This window comes from Gossypium arboreum, chromosome 13 (genome assembly GCF_025698485.1).
Source record: "Gossypium arboreum isolate Shixiya-1 chromosome 13, ASM2569848v2, whole genome shotgun sequence".
Taxonomy (NCBI): domain Eukaryota; kingdom Viridiplantae; phylum Streptophyta; class Magnoliopsida; order Malvales; family Malvaceae; genus Gossypium; species Gossypium arboreum.
Genome location: NC_069082.1, coordinates 123613186 through 123628811, shown reverse-complemented (window position 1 = coordinate 123628811; position 15626 = coordinate 123613186). Strand labels below are relative to the sequence as shown.

At 35.9% G+C, this 15626-nt stretch overlaps 2 protein-coding genes across 6 annotated transcripts; one reads left to right on the top strand and one right to left on the bottom strand.

The window, feature by feature from the left end:
• Nucleotides 1-1329: 1329 nt before the first annotated feature.
• Nucleotides 1330-14026, bottom strand: LOC108464600 (formin-like protein 13). The gene is made up of 19 exons (XM_017764965.2): nt 13244-14026; nt 13032-13121; nt 11995-12695; nt 11550-11768; nt 10067-11475; nt 9855-9978; nt 9360-9431; nt 3805-3903; nt 3602-3643; nt 3330-3410; nt 3188-3238; nt 3007-3088; nt 2813-2907; nt 2575-2646; nt 2372-2488; nt 2226-2294; nt 2065-2131; nt 1642-1968; nt 1330-1523 (listed from the first exon to the last, which is right to left on the bottom strand). The coding sequence occupies exons 2-18, from the start codon at nt 13102-13104 to the stop codon at nt 1799-1801; spliced, it is 3543 nt and encodes a 1180-aa protein (XP_017620454.2). The 5' UTR covers nt 13105-13121; nt 13244-14026; the 3' UTR covers nt 1330-1523; nt 1642-1798.
• Nucleotides 3720-6248, top strand: LOC108464599 (uncharacterized). Of its 5 annotated transcripts, XM_053024281.1 has the most exons (3): nt 3720-3889; nt 4215-4450; nt 5882-6248. In XM_053024281.1, the coding sequence occupies exons 1-3, from the start codon at nt 3845-3847 to the stop codon at nt 5940-5942; spliced, it is 342 nt and encodes a 113-aa protein (XP_052880241.1). In that variant the 5' UTR covers nt 3720-3844; the 3' UTR covers nt 5943-6248. The 5 variants fall into 5 exon arrangements, 1 of the variants encoding a protein (XP_052880241.1); XR_008277373.1 differs by having other exon boundaries at nt 3853-4407; nt 5891-6248; XR_008277372.1 differs by having other exon boundaries at nt 3853-5390; nt 5891-6248.
• Nucleotides 14027-15626: the final 1600 nt, after the last annotated feature.

The window sequence follows — 15626 nt, the reverse complement described above, 5'->3', positions numbered from 1 at the left end:
AATCATAAAATTTATACTCTTAGCTTTAAATCTTTAATTACTTTGACCTGATTCTTTTTACTCTTTAATTACTTTGACCTGATTCTTTTTTATCTCTGTACCTTCAACTTTCAAAACTTTTTCAATTTACTCCTTTTTGGAGGAATTCTCGTTGGAGGAATTCTCGTTTAACCCTTATATTATGTGTAAGTTCTAAATTTAGTTAATATATTTTAATTTTATTATTATTATTTTTTTTATAAAATACCTACTTCTTCCTATACCACCTCCTCAATTTGAGCAATAACGTATTTAAATGCACTCGAACTCATTTTTTAGTTGTTGCGATACTAACTGCACCATTCAATTGGCTTAATTTGATATTTTATTCTCTACACTATTCAAAATTTTAAATTTCAATTCTAATTTAAGTGATAACAGTTAAATTTATTAATTAAAATAATATGACTATCTTTTGTTAATATTAAGTAAATATAGCAAATTAATAACAAATTAACATTATACTATACATATGATAATATATTTACTACTAGGGTCAAAGGTAAATTTTTTTTATTGGGGTTGAAATTAAATTTTAATTTTATGATTGTAAAAATACAATTTCATCATTTGAACAATCTGTATTTTAAATGATTAAATTAAATTTTATCATTTTAGGGTTAAAATATAATTTTATTTTTATTAATTTAAAATAAATAAAAATTTTTTCAGCCCCATGACTACAATAATTAAAAAACAAAATTTAATCACATAAAATTGAAATTTCAAAATTTAAAATTATAAAATATAAAATTACCCTATTAAATTACAGATACTAAATCGTACATAATTTCTCAAAATCCAGGTTTAAAAAAAAAAAAAAAAAGCTTACACATAGAGAAAAGTCTGGCGTAAGGGGCGAGTGCCGGAATCCAGTACGTACATGAAAAAAGCTGATAAATTGAAAGGTGTCTTTCTATTTTAAAAAGCATGTCACGACAGACATTTCATGCAAACAGCTGCCTACTGCCTTCATATATATGTACAAATTTAAAGGTTTTTTTTTTTACTCTTATTTTTCCACCGACACCGGTTTCATCCAATCTAAATTTGTAACGTGTTTGGGTGTAATAATTCTTTTTTTACAACGTGTTTCATGAAAATCCCAAAGTCTAACACCATCGGTATTAGCTGAAAATTTCCGAGAAAGTTATACGTTTTTTTTCCCCAGAAAATAAGCAATGCTGAATATATGTTAATGCACAAGTTTCAACCCACTTGTACATACAGCTATTTATAAGAGCCCCATCAGTAAATATGGCAGATAATAATCATATAGAGTTTCTACAATTATTTGTTAAGTTCATAAGAAATCAAATTAAAAAGAATAGAATAATAAACAAAATTTTTTTGATGAGGGAAACGAAAAATGAGATTCACAATCCCCAGAATCTTTCTTGAAAAACTACTTACTAGTTCTTTGAGTGGATTAGTTTACAAGTTGATCTATAGTAGCTGAGTAGTTTAACTTTAACTCCCCATCTCTGCTTCAACAACAAAAAGAAAATGATAAAAAGACCAAAGTCAGTGATTAGTATTAAGGTAAACAAAACTCGGGAAATGGCGGAAAAATGGATCGGTATGAGTTAGTATAAGGCTTGCCTTTGAGAAGCATCGAGTTTGTGGTGAAATGCAGCACTTTGATATTTACATTTCACTTGATGATGTATCGGTTCTCGACAAGAATTCCTACACCGTCATCGTTCGGTTGCCCCTGCCGTCTCTCGGGAAAAGAAGGCAGTTTTTGCTGATGTTTGAATCATTTAACATTGTTGCTTTTGATAGAAGTTTGTAATATGTTTTTCGATTCATCCTGCATCTTCGACTTATCGTTTTCCGCCGATTTTTTCATTTCTTGTTCGAGCTGCTTGCAGTTCTCATCGTGAGCTTTGTTAAACATCCTCACAAAATTTAGTAGAGTTGAAGTAACTACAATATCACAAAGAAAGCACATTCCAAGCCTCATAAGCTAGTGAACAAAGAGAGATACAAAAGTTGAAGGTTTTTACTTTTTCGATCAAATACCTTGTTCGAAGGAACATCGAGCTGGATCTTCTCCGAAATAAAGAATCAATGCATCCACATTTCTACCCTGTCGATATAGAACCCAGGTAAGGACGGTTTAATATGGTGAATGGTTGTAACTTGTAAGAATGCCATTGTTTGCAACAAAGCAAGAGACATACCACCCCGGAATATAATGAAGCCAGGGATCTCACTTCGGCTTCGGCAAAACAAAGGAACTCTTTCAATTTCTGAAAAACAAAAGGACAATCAAAAAGAAATATGTATATGTGTATGTACATGTAGGTGTTTTATATTCTTAAAATACCTCACGAAAGCTATCCGACACAGGTCCATCATTTTCGGAACTCGACAGTTCCTGAACAACTTTCTCCAATCCTTTGCTTATGGCTTGCATTTCCTCTGCCAAAAATTTCAGTTGTATCTAAAGGAAATCCGCATGTTAGAGACAAGATGCTATCTATAACTTGAATATTTTAAAACTATTTGCATTAAGAACGAGTAACATACCTTTGCTGCTGGTTCTAAACTCGAAACATCTTTCGAAAAATCAAGTACAACTGGAAGCTTATCAGCAAGCACCTACGATTTATTATTCAGAATTATTATGACCAACTCAATATGTTAAGACTTTTTACATCTAGTTACCAGATTAAAATCAAATACATACTTTAAAATCACTGCAAGTTTCATATAGGCTTTAAAGTCGAGAAAGAACAGGTTTTGTTACGGTCACAAGAAATCCTACCTTACAAAGGTAATGCATGAGAGTCATCTTGTTGTTCCGTGCACGTGTATCTGTTAGTTTAAGAAGGCTGTCCAACTTAAATCCGATAGCAGAACCTAAAGCAATCGCACAGACATTGGATAATATTTGATGATATGAATGTATGATAGTGCATTAGCATTGTTCCATTACCAGCCAAATCATAGTTAACTCACCCCTTGCGGTTCCTTGATTCAAAGCATTTCCTAATGAAAGAATTGTCTGCATTATTCTCTTCAATTTGACAGAATTTCTGATCTGATAAAAGAAGTTCCGACATTAATGCAATATCAATCTTCGGATAGCGAAAGGTGTTCCGTAAAAAATGAATGCAGGCAAAAATAATGTATAACTTGCCTCCTCTGCTGTAGAGTTTACAATGTTGAGGCTGTGCCTAAGGTCAGAAACCTAAAGGATAGTTTCAAGTCCAGATAAATAACAATGATAAGCAAATAACATTTAGCAACTCTTCAATTTGGATACTGATTCAGGATCAAACCTGGGAGCGAAACTGAATCTTAAAAGAGAATACCCTGAGCTTGGATTCCACTCTCGGGACTTTCATTAGCTCCAAGAAGAACTGTTTCAGAGGTCCATGAAACATATTGATACGAGAGTGTAGCTAATTAGCGAAAAGAAGATAGTAAGTAAAACTTTCATTCTCAGCAATGAGCTGCTATGGAAGCTGAACCATGGTGGTTATGTAGTTTGTCATTAAATATCATAGCTCGATTGAATAATTCACGACGGAGGTCATCAAATCCTACATACCTGTTCACATTTTCCCAACTTATCTTTGTCTCCAGTGTAGCCCTGAACAAGGAGTTATGAATGCAATTAAACTCATGGAAAAGATAATACTAGTATAAGATGTTTTGACTGCACCGTAGGCATATGATTGGAGAGCATCAAGTCTAATGTTAATATGATGAAGAATTTTAAAAATTTATTATTTGAATAATAATTCATTTCACCTTCAGTAGTTCCATCTCCTCTTTGGTAGGACAAAATTTTATGAGGTTATCAACCTGGTCAACATCTAATGCTGATTCCTCCAAGGTGAGAACCGAACTCTGCAACAGTTTCAGTAAATAGCATAAGCTAACAAGCAGGAGATATTGTTAACTGTAGAGAATCTTTGACTATTCTATATTGAGAATCTTTAATTATTTGATATTATTAAATAGTATCCTTAGAGATTACAGCTGATATTAAATAGTATCCTTAGTTGTTAAATCCTATATGTATAAGAAATATATACTTTGAGAGAGTGTTTTTCCTCAATATTAGACTATTCATCTCTAATTTCATCATGGTAATAGATTTTTGATCCGATTTTTTAGAATTTTTTTTCTGATTAAATTTTTTTTCCCACAAACCCTAGAAACACAAATTTGGTTCTTTCCACCCTAGCCTTATTTTTTCTTCTCACCGCCCCTACCATTGGAGTTGGAATCCACACACTGGCAAAACCCCAAACTTCGGTGACCAGAAGACCGACGTGTGGGCCCTACCCCCATCGCAAGCTTCTGTTTCTCCGTTTCATGCACCGCGCGTGGATTCCACCTGCTGCCAACGTGTGCTCTCTGCTCTCTTTCGGTCATTTTCCTCTAAATGGTGGTGTGTTTTTGGCTAAGTTTTTTGTGTGGGCTATATTTGGTGTTTTTTTTTTTGGTATTTTTGTTCTAATTGTGCAAGCAGATTTTTTTTTTGGGGGTTAGTTGTTTTTTTCCCAGCATTATGTCTACAGACGAGAAACTCGTGATTCTAACCGATAATCCCTTATTGCAAATTAGACCTGTGCAGCTTGATGGATATACTTACTTTGCTTGGTCAAGGTCCTACTTGTTGTTTATCAAGGCTCGTGGCTCGCAAGGGTACCTCACTGGTAAATTGTCGAAATTTGAACTCACTGATTTAACCTTTAGTCAGTGGGATTCAACTAACTCTCTTATTATGGCATGACTTATCAACTCTATGCAACCCCATATTTCCAAAACCTATTTGTTGCTTGATATTGCGGAAAAGATTTGAAATGCTACTGCTCTTACCTACTCTCTTGTTGGGAATGATGCACAAATTTTTGAGATTCGTAATAAGGTCCATGGTACAAAATAAGGAGAGCTAACAATTTCTCAATATTTTGCTGAATTAAGTGAGTTGTGGCAGGAACTTGATTATTATCAAGATTTTCAAGTGAATTGTGCCAAGGATGCCGAAAAATTTCAAAAGATGGTGGAAAAAGAATATGCTTTTGATTTCTTGGCTGAGTTGAATACTAAGTATGATCAGATTCGGGCTCAAGTTCTTGGCAAGACACCGTTCCCTTCTCTTTATATGTCATACTCCTATGTACAACAGAAGGAGAGTTGTCGTGGTGTTATGCTCTATAATCCACCTTTAAAGAATGCTGGCCTTATTGCTAACCAGGATGGTCCATCGGGTGGTAAGTCTACCTAGGATCACTTGACGTGTGACTACTGTGGTAAGCCTCGGCACACTAAAGATTCGTGCTGGAAGTTGCATGGTCGTCCCATTTGTGGTCGTGGAAAATGAGGGGGTAATTCTCGGCCTTAGGCAAATTTGTTATCTCGGCCTCTGGCAAATTTGTTATACTCTGTGACAATAGAGAATAAGTCCACTTATGTTGAAAGTTTTACCTCGGACGAGATTTAACATCTTCGACGCTTTTTGTCTCAATTGGACTCTACCTCGATTGCCAAGTTTAATCATTTGAACTTAGGTACTGTTTTAACTGCTCCATCTACTTCTGATTTTTGGATTATTGATTCCAATGCGAACAGACATATGAGAGGATCAAACAAAAGCTTATTTAACTATACTACTTGTCCATCTAAAGATAGTATGCGATTAGCTGATGGCTCCCTTACCTTCATCTCTGGAACATGTTCTATTGTTTGTACTCCCAATATCACTTTGTACTCTGTCCTCCATGTCCCTAAATTTTTGATTAACTTTTTATCTGTTAGTACTATCATTAAAGCCTTCAATTGTAAACTTGAATTCTTTTCTGATCACTATGTCTTTCAGGACCTCCAGACAGGGAAAACGGTTGGCAATGGTAGATTGTGTGATGGCTTATATCTTCTAAATCGATAGCCTAGTATATCTCAAGCATTATTTGGAGACAATAAAGATGTCAACCAGAAGATAATTTAGTGGAGGCGGTTAGGAGATCCATCATTTACTGTTCTTGCCAAGATGCTTCCTAATTTGTTTTCAAGAACTCAGTTAAACTCTTTAGTTTGTGATGCCCTTGAGTTTGCTAAGTATATAAGAAATAATTATCATTTCCGTAATAATAGAAGTACTGTTCCTTTTGAGATTATTCATTCGGATGTTTGGGGCACTACTCGCATTACTTTTTTATCTGGTAATAGTTGGTTTGTTACTTTTATTGACTGTTGCACTTGGATGACATAGATATTTTATTAAAATCCAAAAGTGATGCTTTTTTGTGTTTTCATTCTTTTCATAAATTGATTACTAATCAGTTGGATGCTAAGGTTAAAATTTTGCGAATTGATAACGGAACCGAGTATAACTTTAATGATTATTTGGAATCATATGGGATTTTGCATCAGACCAATTGTCTAGGTACAAGTGCTTAAAATGGTGTTGTTGAAAGAATAAATCGGCATCTTTTGGAGGCTGCTAGATCACTTATGTTCACTATGAATCTCCCAAAGCCTTATTGGGGAGATGCAATTTTGGTTGCGGCTTATCTCATTAATCATATCCCTTTTCGGGTCATTGATTTTAAAAGCCCTATAGAAACTTTACAGGGCAAGATGGATTACCCAATTTTACCAAAGGTCTTTGGTTATGTTTGCTTCGTTCATCTTCGACATGGAAGAAAGCTGGATCCTTACGCAGTTAAATGTGTTTTCATTGAATACTCTTCCATATAACAGAATTACAAATGTTATCATCCGCCACCTAGGAAGTATTATGTAAGTATGGATGTAACATTTTGTGAGGATGAATCCTACTTTTCTTCATCACAATCATCTCTTCAGAGGGAGGTTATTGAAAATGAAGAGATGACACCTTGTTCTGTTACTCTTTCTAGTGAGAATTTAGTTCTAGCTAAGAATTTGGTTCAAGAGAAGACTAGTGGACGGTTGTTAGATAGGCTTGATCTACGGACATACACTAGAAAATGCAAGAAATAAGATACCATCATACAATCTACTTTATGCCTTGACTCTTCACTATCAGGTGAGTCTTCTTTACCTCAAGTTGCTACTGATTCCCCAACGAAAAGGTGTTAGAACTTGCACTTTATATTCTGACTTTGTCTCTTATGATTCCTTATCCCCATCTTATAGAGCTTTTGCTTTGTCTTTGTTCTCTATATCTATTCCACAGTATTGGAGAGAGGCTATCATTGATCCAAGATGGAAGAAGGCTATGATTGAAGAAATGAGGGCTTTAGCAAAAAATGAGGCGTGGGAACTAGTTAATCCTCCTGATGGGCAGAAATTGGTTAGTTGTAAATGGGCGTTCACTATCAAGTATAAGGCTAATGGTTCAATTGAAAGACTCAAAGCCAGATTAGTAGAGCAAGGATTCAGTTAGACATATGGAGTGGATTATTAAGAAACATTTGCTCCAGTTGCTAAATTGAACACATTAGGGTCCTTTTATCATGTGCGTCAATACATGGAGACCTGAAAGAAAAAGTGTATATGAAAGTTCCTCTAGGATTCGAGGATAAAGATACTTAAGGGAAAGTATGTAAATTGAAAAAGACCTTATATGGACTAAAGCAATCTCCCAGAGCCTAGTTTGATAGATTTAGTAAGACTCTGGTGTCGTTTGGCTATCTACAAAGTAATATTGATCATACCCTCTTTATAAAACATCTCAAGGGTAAGACTACTCTCCTTATAGTTTATGTTGATGACATAATTATGGCAGGAGATGACTAGGAAAAAATGGGTCGGCTTAAAAACAATTGGCTTAAGAATTCAAAATCAAAGATTTGGGAAAGTTACAATATTTCCTCGAAATAGAAGTGGCCAGATTGAAAGAGAGAATTTTTATTTCCCAAAGAAAATATGTCTTATATCTTTTGATAGATATTGGCATGTTAGGTTGCAAACCAGCAGAATCACCTAGTGAGAGTAATCACAAGTTACAAGCAGGAATAGGTGAAATGATGGATAAAGGGAGATATCAGAAACTTGTCGGACGTTTAATTTATCTCGCTCATAGTCGACCTGATATAGCCTATGCTGTTAGTTTGGTAAGCCAGTTTATGCATGATCCTCTCAAAGCTCATATGCAGGCAGTATTGTGAATGTTGTGCTATTTGAAGTCTAAATTGAGTAAAGGTATTCTCTTCTAAAAAAATAGTCATCTCAAGATAGAAGTATTTACAGATGCAGATTGGGCTGGCTCTCTTGATGACAGAATGTCTATAATGGGTTATTGTACTATTGAGGGAGGAAACTTAGTCACTTGGAGGAGCAAGAAACAAAGTATTGTGGCTCGATCAAGTGCAGAGGCTGAGTATTAGAAGAGCTGAAGTTTTTGAATGAAAATGGATCAACCTTGTACTATGACAACAAGATGGCCATGAGCATAGCTCAAAATCAAGTACAGCACGATAGAACCAAACACATCGAAATAGATTGTCATTTTATCAAGGAAAAAGTAGCTAATGGTGTCTTAAGTCTATCTTACCTAGCATCCGAAAAACAGTTGGTTGATGTTTTTACTAAAGGGCTCAACTATAAGACTTATCATAATCTTCTTTGCAAGTTAGGCATGCGAGACATCTATGCACCAACTTGAGGAGAAGTGTTGAGTTAATTTGATTATTTGATATTATTAAATAGTATATTTAGAGATTACAACAGATATTTTTAGAGATTCTAATTAAGAGATATTATTTCCTAAGTTGTTAAATCCTACATGTATATATAGTTGTACACATTTATAAGAAATATATACTTTGAGAGAGTTTTTTCCTCAATACATTAGAGTATTCATCTCTAATTTCATCATTAACCATATCCACACAGCACAACCATTTCCTTTTTGGTAAGATGCATTTGTGCGTGCAATTTGATATTTAAGCTTATTGAGTGGACACCCATATTATTAAAGACCAATATGAATATCCATATTGTTTGAGTACATCCTACACTAATATAACAGCAGTTCCCTTGGTATCCTGAAATTACAGCACGCTTTTCTCCTTAAGGATCATATGAGCTAAGCTTTTCACTGTCCATCAGAACTTAGTGACATTTGAAACAATCTAAAACATTGGACAGTATGAAGGCCAGAGTTCTTACATGTACATTTGTTAAAAATAAAGAGAAAGAGGTGTTAAGATGAATAAGCAACAAATCGGTAATATGGAAAAATCACTCTACTGCTAGGATATGAGTTTGCAGTTGATTTTAGGATTAAAACTATCCAAACATAAGGTTTTAGAGCAACAATTTTAGGTAAGTAAATAATTGCATGCTGTAAATAATACCATTCAACCTACCATTAACTCAGGCAAGGGCACTTTCACTTTTGAAAGCATGATTTCACAATTGTATGCACGTCTGTGGTCAATCTGCAAGAAGGAACAAGTACTAAAAAAAAGCATACTCTATATATAACGATTAGGTTCATGATATGGCAATCATCATCAAACAGCTGATGGTATAAACTATAAAGTCTTCGTTCATGTGTGAGCATGAATCAGACTGAAAGCATTTCTTATCTGCACCATACCAAGTTTCCAATTCATGTATGAGTATCTATCATTGCTTATCTGCACCAAGTTTCCAATTTGGAGCAGTATTAAAATGCTTTTTTTTTCTATGGCAATGAAGCAAATAAGCAATGACAAACAGGTGGATAAAAACTGCACTTAATATTTAATAAAGGATAAATTTATACAAAAGTTAAACTGCTTAGTATGTAAAGTTATAACTACAGATGGATGGTAACATCTATGAAACAAGAAAATGAACCTTTTTAGAAAATGCATTACCAGTTGCACTATTTCAGTTTTTGGTCCTTTTGCTGTACGTGAACCTTGTTTATTACCACGATCTGTATTAGGAGCAGCTGCTGAGAATAGATTCTCTAGCTCTGATATGTCAATCTCAGGAGTCCTACAAAGAGTGTTAACTGCTCCATAAGACTTAAAAGGACACCGCAAATTTCAAAAGAAAAATCCAAACTTAGCAGAGCGGCACATACTTGGAAGCTTCACCCGTTTTTTGTGCTTCAGCCCATAGGCTTCCCTGCACAGCTCTGGATAACTTCAGCCAATGCAGTGGCTTTAGTTTCTTGTCATTCTTTGAATTACCAGAACGTGAAAGAAGTTTGTTCTTTGAATTTGCAGAAGAAAGCAAAGGTGGTGGTGCAGGAGCTGAAGGTCCACCACCTGTCTTCTTACCAAAAGGAGCAGGGGGTGGCGGGGGTGCTGATGATGAACCAGTTGTGAGTGGGGGTGGTGGGGGTGGGGGTGCTGATGATGAACCAGTAGTTGGTGGCGGTGGTGGGGGTGGGGGTGCTGATGATGAACCAGTTGAGGGTGAAGGTGAGGGTGAGAGTGGGGGTGCTGCTGGGTTTGCTGATGAGACATCAGTTGGGGTCGGTGGTGGTGGCGGCGGGGTTGGGGGTACTAATGATGAAGCAGCTGGACTTGCTTCTTGCTTGGAATGAAGAGGAGGTGATGGATGAGGAGGAGGAGCAGCCGTAGAAGCTACATCTTCCTTAAAAGGTGAAACTTGAGGAGGTGAAGGGGCAGCAACAGGAGACTCAGCTATAACCGGTGCTGGAGGAGGAACTGCAGGAGGTCCATCTTTACCAACTTCAGTTTTACTCAAAGGAGATGCAGGAGAAGGTGTTCGTGCTGCTGGAGTTGTTGCTCTCTGAGCTAAACTTTCCTCCAAAGATGCCGATGCTTCTGTAGGTATGTCGCTGATAGTTTGATTCTCTTGAACATGTGGGGTTGGAGGTAGAGATGTAGCGGGAGAGATCACTCTAACCTCAGGGTCCTCCTTGGCAGGTGATGTTTTAGAAAGTGGAGATTTGGCAGTAGGGATCACTTGGTCCTCCTTGCCAGCCAGTGCTAAAGGAGCTGTCACGGTTGAAGTTGCTGCCGAAGCTGGAGAGGACATAGAAGTGGAAACCTCTGAAGGCTGATCTTTGGCTATCTCCGCAGACTGTGGGGCATCAGGCTGACTGGATGGTGCAATTTGAGAGTCCTGGGGCTCAGCCTCCTCACGTGCTTCAGAATCAAGAGATGACTTTTCTGAGGGTGCTGAAACCAGAGTCTTCAGACCCATAGTTGTCGGACTCCTCGGGCTACCTGGTAATGATGACAGTTTTTTTTCATCCGAAAGCTTTCTAGGACTTAATCTCCCAAACCGAGGGCTGTCAACACTGCTATTCCGCTCACTGTCGGACTTTTCTTGGGCTGATGCACCCATTTGTTGAAGTATATTATATGCAGCATCTGACCTGGGATCCAACCAGTCAACATTACTAAACATTTCTTGAACTTTGGCAAATGCTTCTATAGGAAGTCCTTCTTTCTCTTCAAAGCAAAAATTATCCATGGAAGTAATGGAAGCAGCAGCATCCATTTCCGAGAAAAGTATCTTCACCAACAAGGTAACCTTTTATTAGGGCAAAAAAAAGGAAGAAAAAAATTGCAAGCAAATGATATAGATACCTCAGCTCTAAATTCTTTTGGAAACTGATCCTTAGCATCCCACAACACATCAATTTCATCACGATTGAGCATCAAAATGTTTGATCTAATAAAAGCTGAGTTAAACACAACCCTGAATATCATCTTCTCTCTTTCCTTCTCACTCAAGTTGATACACTCAACCACAATATCACCTTGAACATGGCAATTTATGTCAATTTTAACAAGCGCACACTCTTTCTGCAAAAAAAATAGTAAGATGTTAAGCAATCACTTGCTCTGGAGTAGAATCCAACAACAGGCACATACGAAAGAGGATGTGACAATATGAGCAAGCATATAAAACAACACGTTGACATGAGTCCATACATATTAAGTAGATTTATTTAAAAAGAATAATGACTTTTCACTGATATTAGAGCATAACTCCCCAAGTTGAATTTCAAGAGCAAGGCCATGATATTACCTGCTTATAATACCGGACATATTTGCTTCTTTTGGGGGTTGAGTACAAAAGTTTTGGAACTTTATCAGCAACAAGAAAAGGATCCTGTCCATGTATTCTAAATACCGGGCGGCAACCTCCCTCTCCATCAACATTTGGAATTTGTCTAAGAATTACACAATCCAAGGTTAGAGCTCGGTCCAATGGAGGCCACGCAGCAGCTACATTCCTCCTCGAGACATACTGCAGATACCTCAATTGTGAAGGCACTGGATTCAGGGATGACAGCAACTGCAAACGCTCACTCGGAGCTTGCTTGTATATCATGTCCAATGTCTTCTGCTCTCCGCTATACTGCTTCCTATATATAAGCAATGCAGCCAACATGAAAGCCAAAACCGGCCAACCACCCCGCTCGCAATGCATTAGTAACAAATTGTTCTGATCAAGTGAAAGCCAACTTTCGCATGATCTCAAGAAATGGTGGAGCACCTCCATTGCGATTAATGGACACCCTTCATACTGACAAGGGTAATCCATTATTGTCATATCGTACTCGGATAGTAATTCGGCCATATAGCTTTTGCTTTCTCCTTCGCGGAAATTAAAGACCAAGAATGAAGCGTCCGGGAAGTGACCATGAAGATTATTAACTATTCCATTTACATGGACTTTGTAGTTTTCTTCTTCCCAAGCATCAATAGTGAAGCAGCAATCAAAAACTATTTGCCACCATAGCACACATTTTGTCAGCTACTATTTCAAGTCATAAAATTACCCTATATGCTCTTACACTTTAAACAGAGAATTCAAAATGCAAACTTCCAATTTTGTTCCCAAATTTTCTAACCAACCAAACAGAACCCAGAATCTAAAAAGCAGCAATCTTTTCAAAATTCATATCTAATCACCTAAATACTAATCATTTCCTGAGTGACCAATTTTTCCAGAATCAAATATATACATTGAATTTCTATTTTTAGCTATCCATAATCCCAATTATATATATAAAGAGGAAAGAACATGAAATGAAACAAAGGGAAGAGGAGAAAACACACCATGAACACGTTCACAGATCTCCAGAAGGCCATCAGGTGGCTTCTTGTAAAAGAGTTTACGAAACAAACCCATGCCTTTGCCCCAGAATTCTTTGAAAGTTGAAGCACAAGAACAAAAATCAGACTCGAAAAACAGCTAAAAGAAAAAAACAATACAAAACAAAGACAAAAGAAGAAAACAAAACCAAAAAAAAAAAAAAAAAAAACCAGACCTTGTCCTTGAAATAAGGAGTTCGTTGAAAGGGCATTGTAAATTCAATCAAGGCTTCAACTTTGCAGCTGACAAGTAAGAGAGAAGCTATTATGTCACCCTTTAATGACGTGGGCACCATCTCTCCCCGACATCTACTACTACACATTTTATCCTTTTTTTACGATGTATTTTTAAGTTTTTTATTTAGTTATATGAACCGATTATTATGTAAACAACATTATTGGAATTTGGGATTTTGGGCAAAAGCCCGAAAAGGCAAGTTTCACCCTTTATAAATTCTTCACTTTCCCTTTTCACTTCCATCAATGTATGCTTAGAGGATGTAGGTGGAAGAACAAATGACCTTCATTCATATAGCCATCAATGCTTTGAATTGAAGGAGCTCTGCTGTTGGAAATACTGTAATGGGCTAATGGCTTATGCTATTGAGGATCATGTATTAGTTCATGAACTTCTAAAAGCTTTAAACTCCATAAACACCATTGCCGGAATCCATCTTTGTTTAGAATACTTAATGGAGGAGAGAAGACCAATCTTTTAGTCCATCAACGTATCAGAAATCTTGATAGGAGGATTTTATTTTTTTATCAATTATTCTAATCGTTCTCTCTTCCATGATTAGGTTGCACAGGGATTCAAGTGTTGGCATGCTGTCGATGGTTTGATATCTGTGAAACCGCTTAGCGTCATCATCACGATTTATCTTTCCATTATCATGTGGGAGACAAAAATGCTTACACTCTGCCTTCGGAAATTCAGCGCTGAGAACAAGTCATGCAGGAAACACGTCATTCATTTTAGGCTTTAGGATATAAATGTGAATTCCGAAAGAAATTTTTTTCTTTTTTAGATAAAAAAATATTTCGAAAAAAATTAATTAATCTCTCGTTTTTCATTCAATTTAGTCCGATTAATAATTTTAACCATGTTAACAATTAAAAATTAACAACTGATATAATTATTGGTGGATGTTGCGTTTGCTCATATTCATTTCGAAATTATTTTTAAAAAATATATATTTTTATTAACATGGGTCGTCATGTTAGCATTTATTGGCTGACATGATGCCGTCATATCGGTATTGTTGTTAGTTTTTAATTGTCAACTTTGATCAAAGTGTTACTCTAGTCAAAATTATCAAAGGCAATATTGTTTGAATTAGATTGAATCGGTTCGATCAAGAATGGTCGAATATTGATGTGAAGGGTGCTTTGAACCAGTTGGATCAGGAATTGGTATGAACCGATTGAATTTGGTTTTTGAATTTTTATAATTTTTTAATTAAACTGATTGAACCGATCAAACTGATGAACTAACGGTGACTTGAATGGTTCAATCACCGTTCCAATCTAAATAACATCAGCTGAATTGGATAAAAAAATTGAGAGAGACTTTGATTTTTTTTTTTTAAATTGAGGAACTTTTACACCATTAAACCGATATGATTTTGGATGATACATTTAATGATACGAACCGCCCCGCGAACTACTTTGGTCAAGCTTACCAAGCCGAGCATTGCATTTGTTGGCAAGTGATAGCTCGTTCGACTCCTCGAGCTCGTCGACTCAATTCAACATTCCGATTTAATTTCGTTTTAACACAAGCTCATTGAGCTCGATTCGAAATTATATAATTTCATGCATTTTAATTTGCTGAAATAATTAAGTTAGTTTATTTAGTTAGCTAAAATAATTAGCTCATTTTAATTTGTCAAATCAATACATAATTAAATAAAGTTTTTAATGTGTCTTAGTTTAGAACATGAATTTAATATGTCAAGTTTAAGACAAATTAATTAGCTGCTGATATTTATTTGTCTAAACCAAATTTAATGGTTGTCCTAACATTAAAACGTGGGTCATAAATATGTTCTAGTTTAGACATGTTATTAATGTGTTTTGTGATTAAAACCATAAATTTAAATTGTCTCAACTTTGCTGCAGGTTTAATGTGCTGAATTTAATGTCTTTAACATGAATTAATTTGCTTCATTAAATTGGTTTTAGGCACATGAATGAATCAGCATTAAAGAAGCCGAATTCAATGAGTGTTGGAGCTTGGGCATGCTTCTTAAATGCGCTCCATGCTTGCCCAAACATCTCATTAATTCGGCCAGCAATCATGCACCATACGGCTGGACAAAGTAGCAACATGGATTAAATTCAATCAAGACATTAAACCAACAGCTCATTAAATCCGTCCCAAGCTCCAACACTCATTGAATTCGGCTTCTTTAATGCTGATTCATTCATGTGCCTAAAACCAATTTAATGAAGCAAATTAATTCATGTTAAACACATTAAATTCGACACGTTAAACCTGCAGTAAAGGTGAGACAATTTAAATTCATGGTTTTAATCACAAAACACATTAATAACATG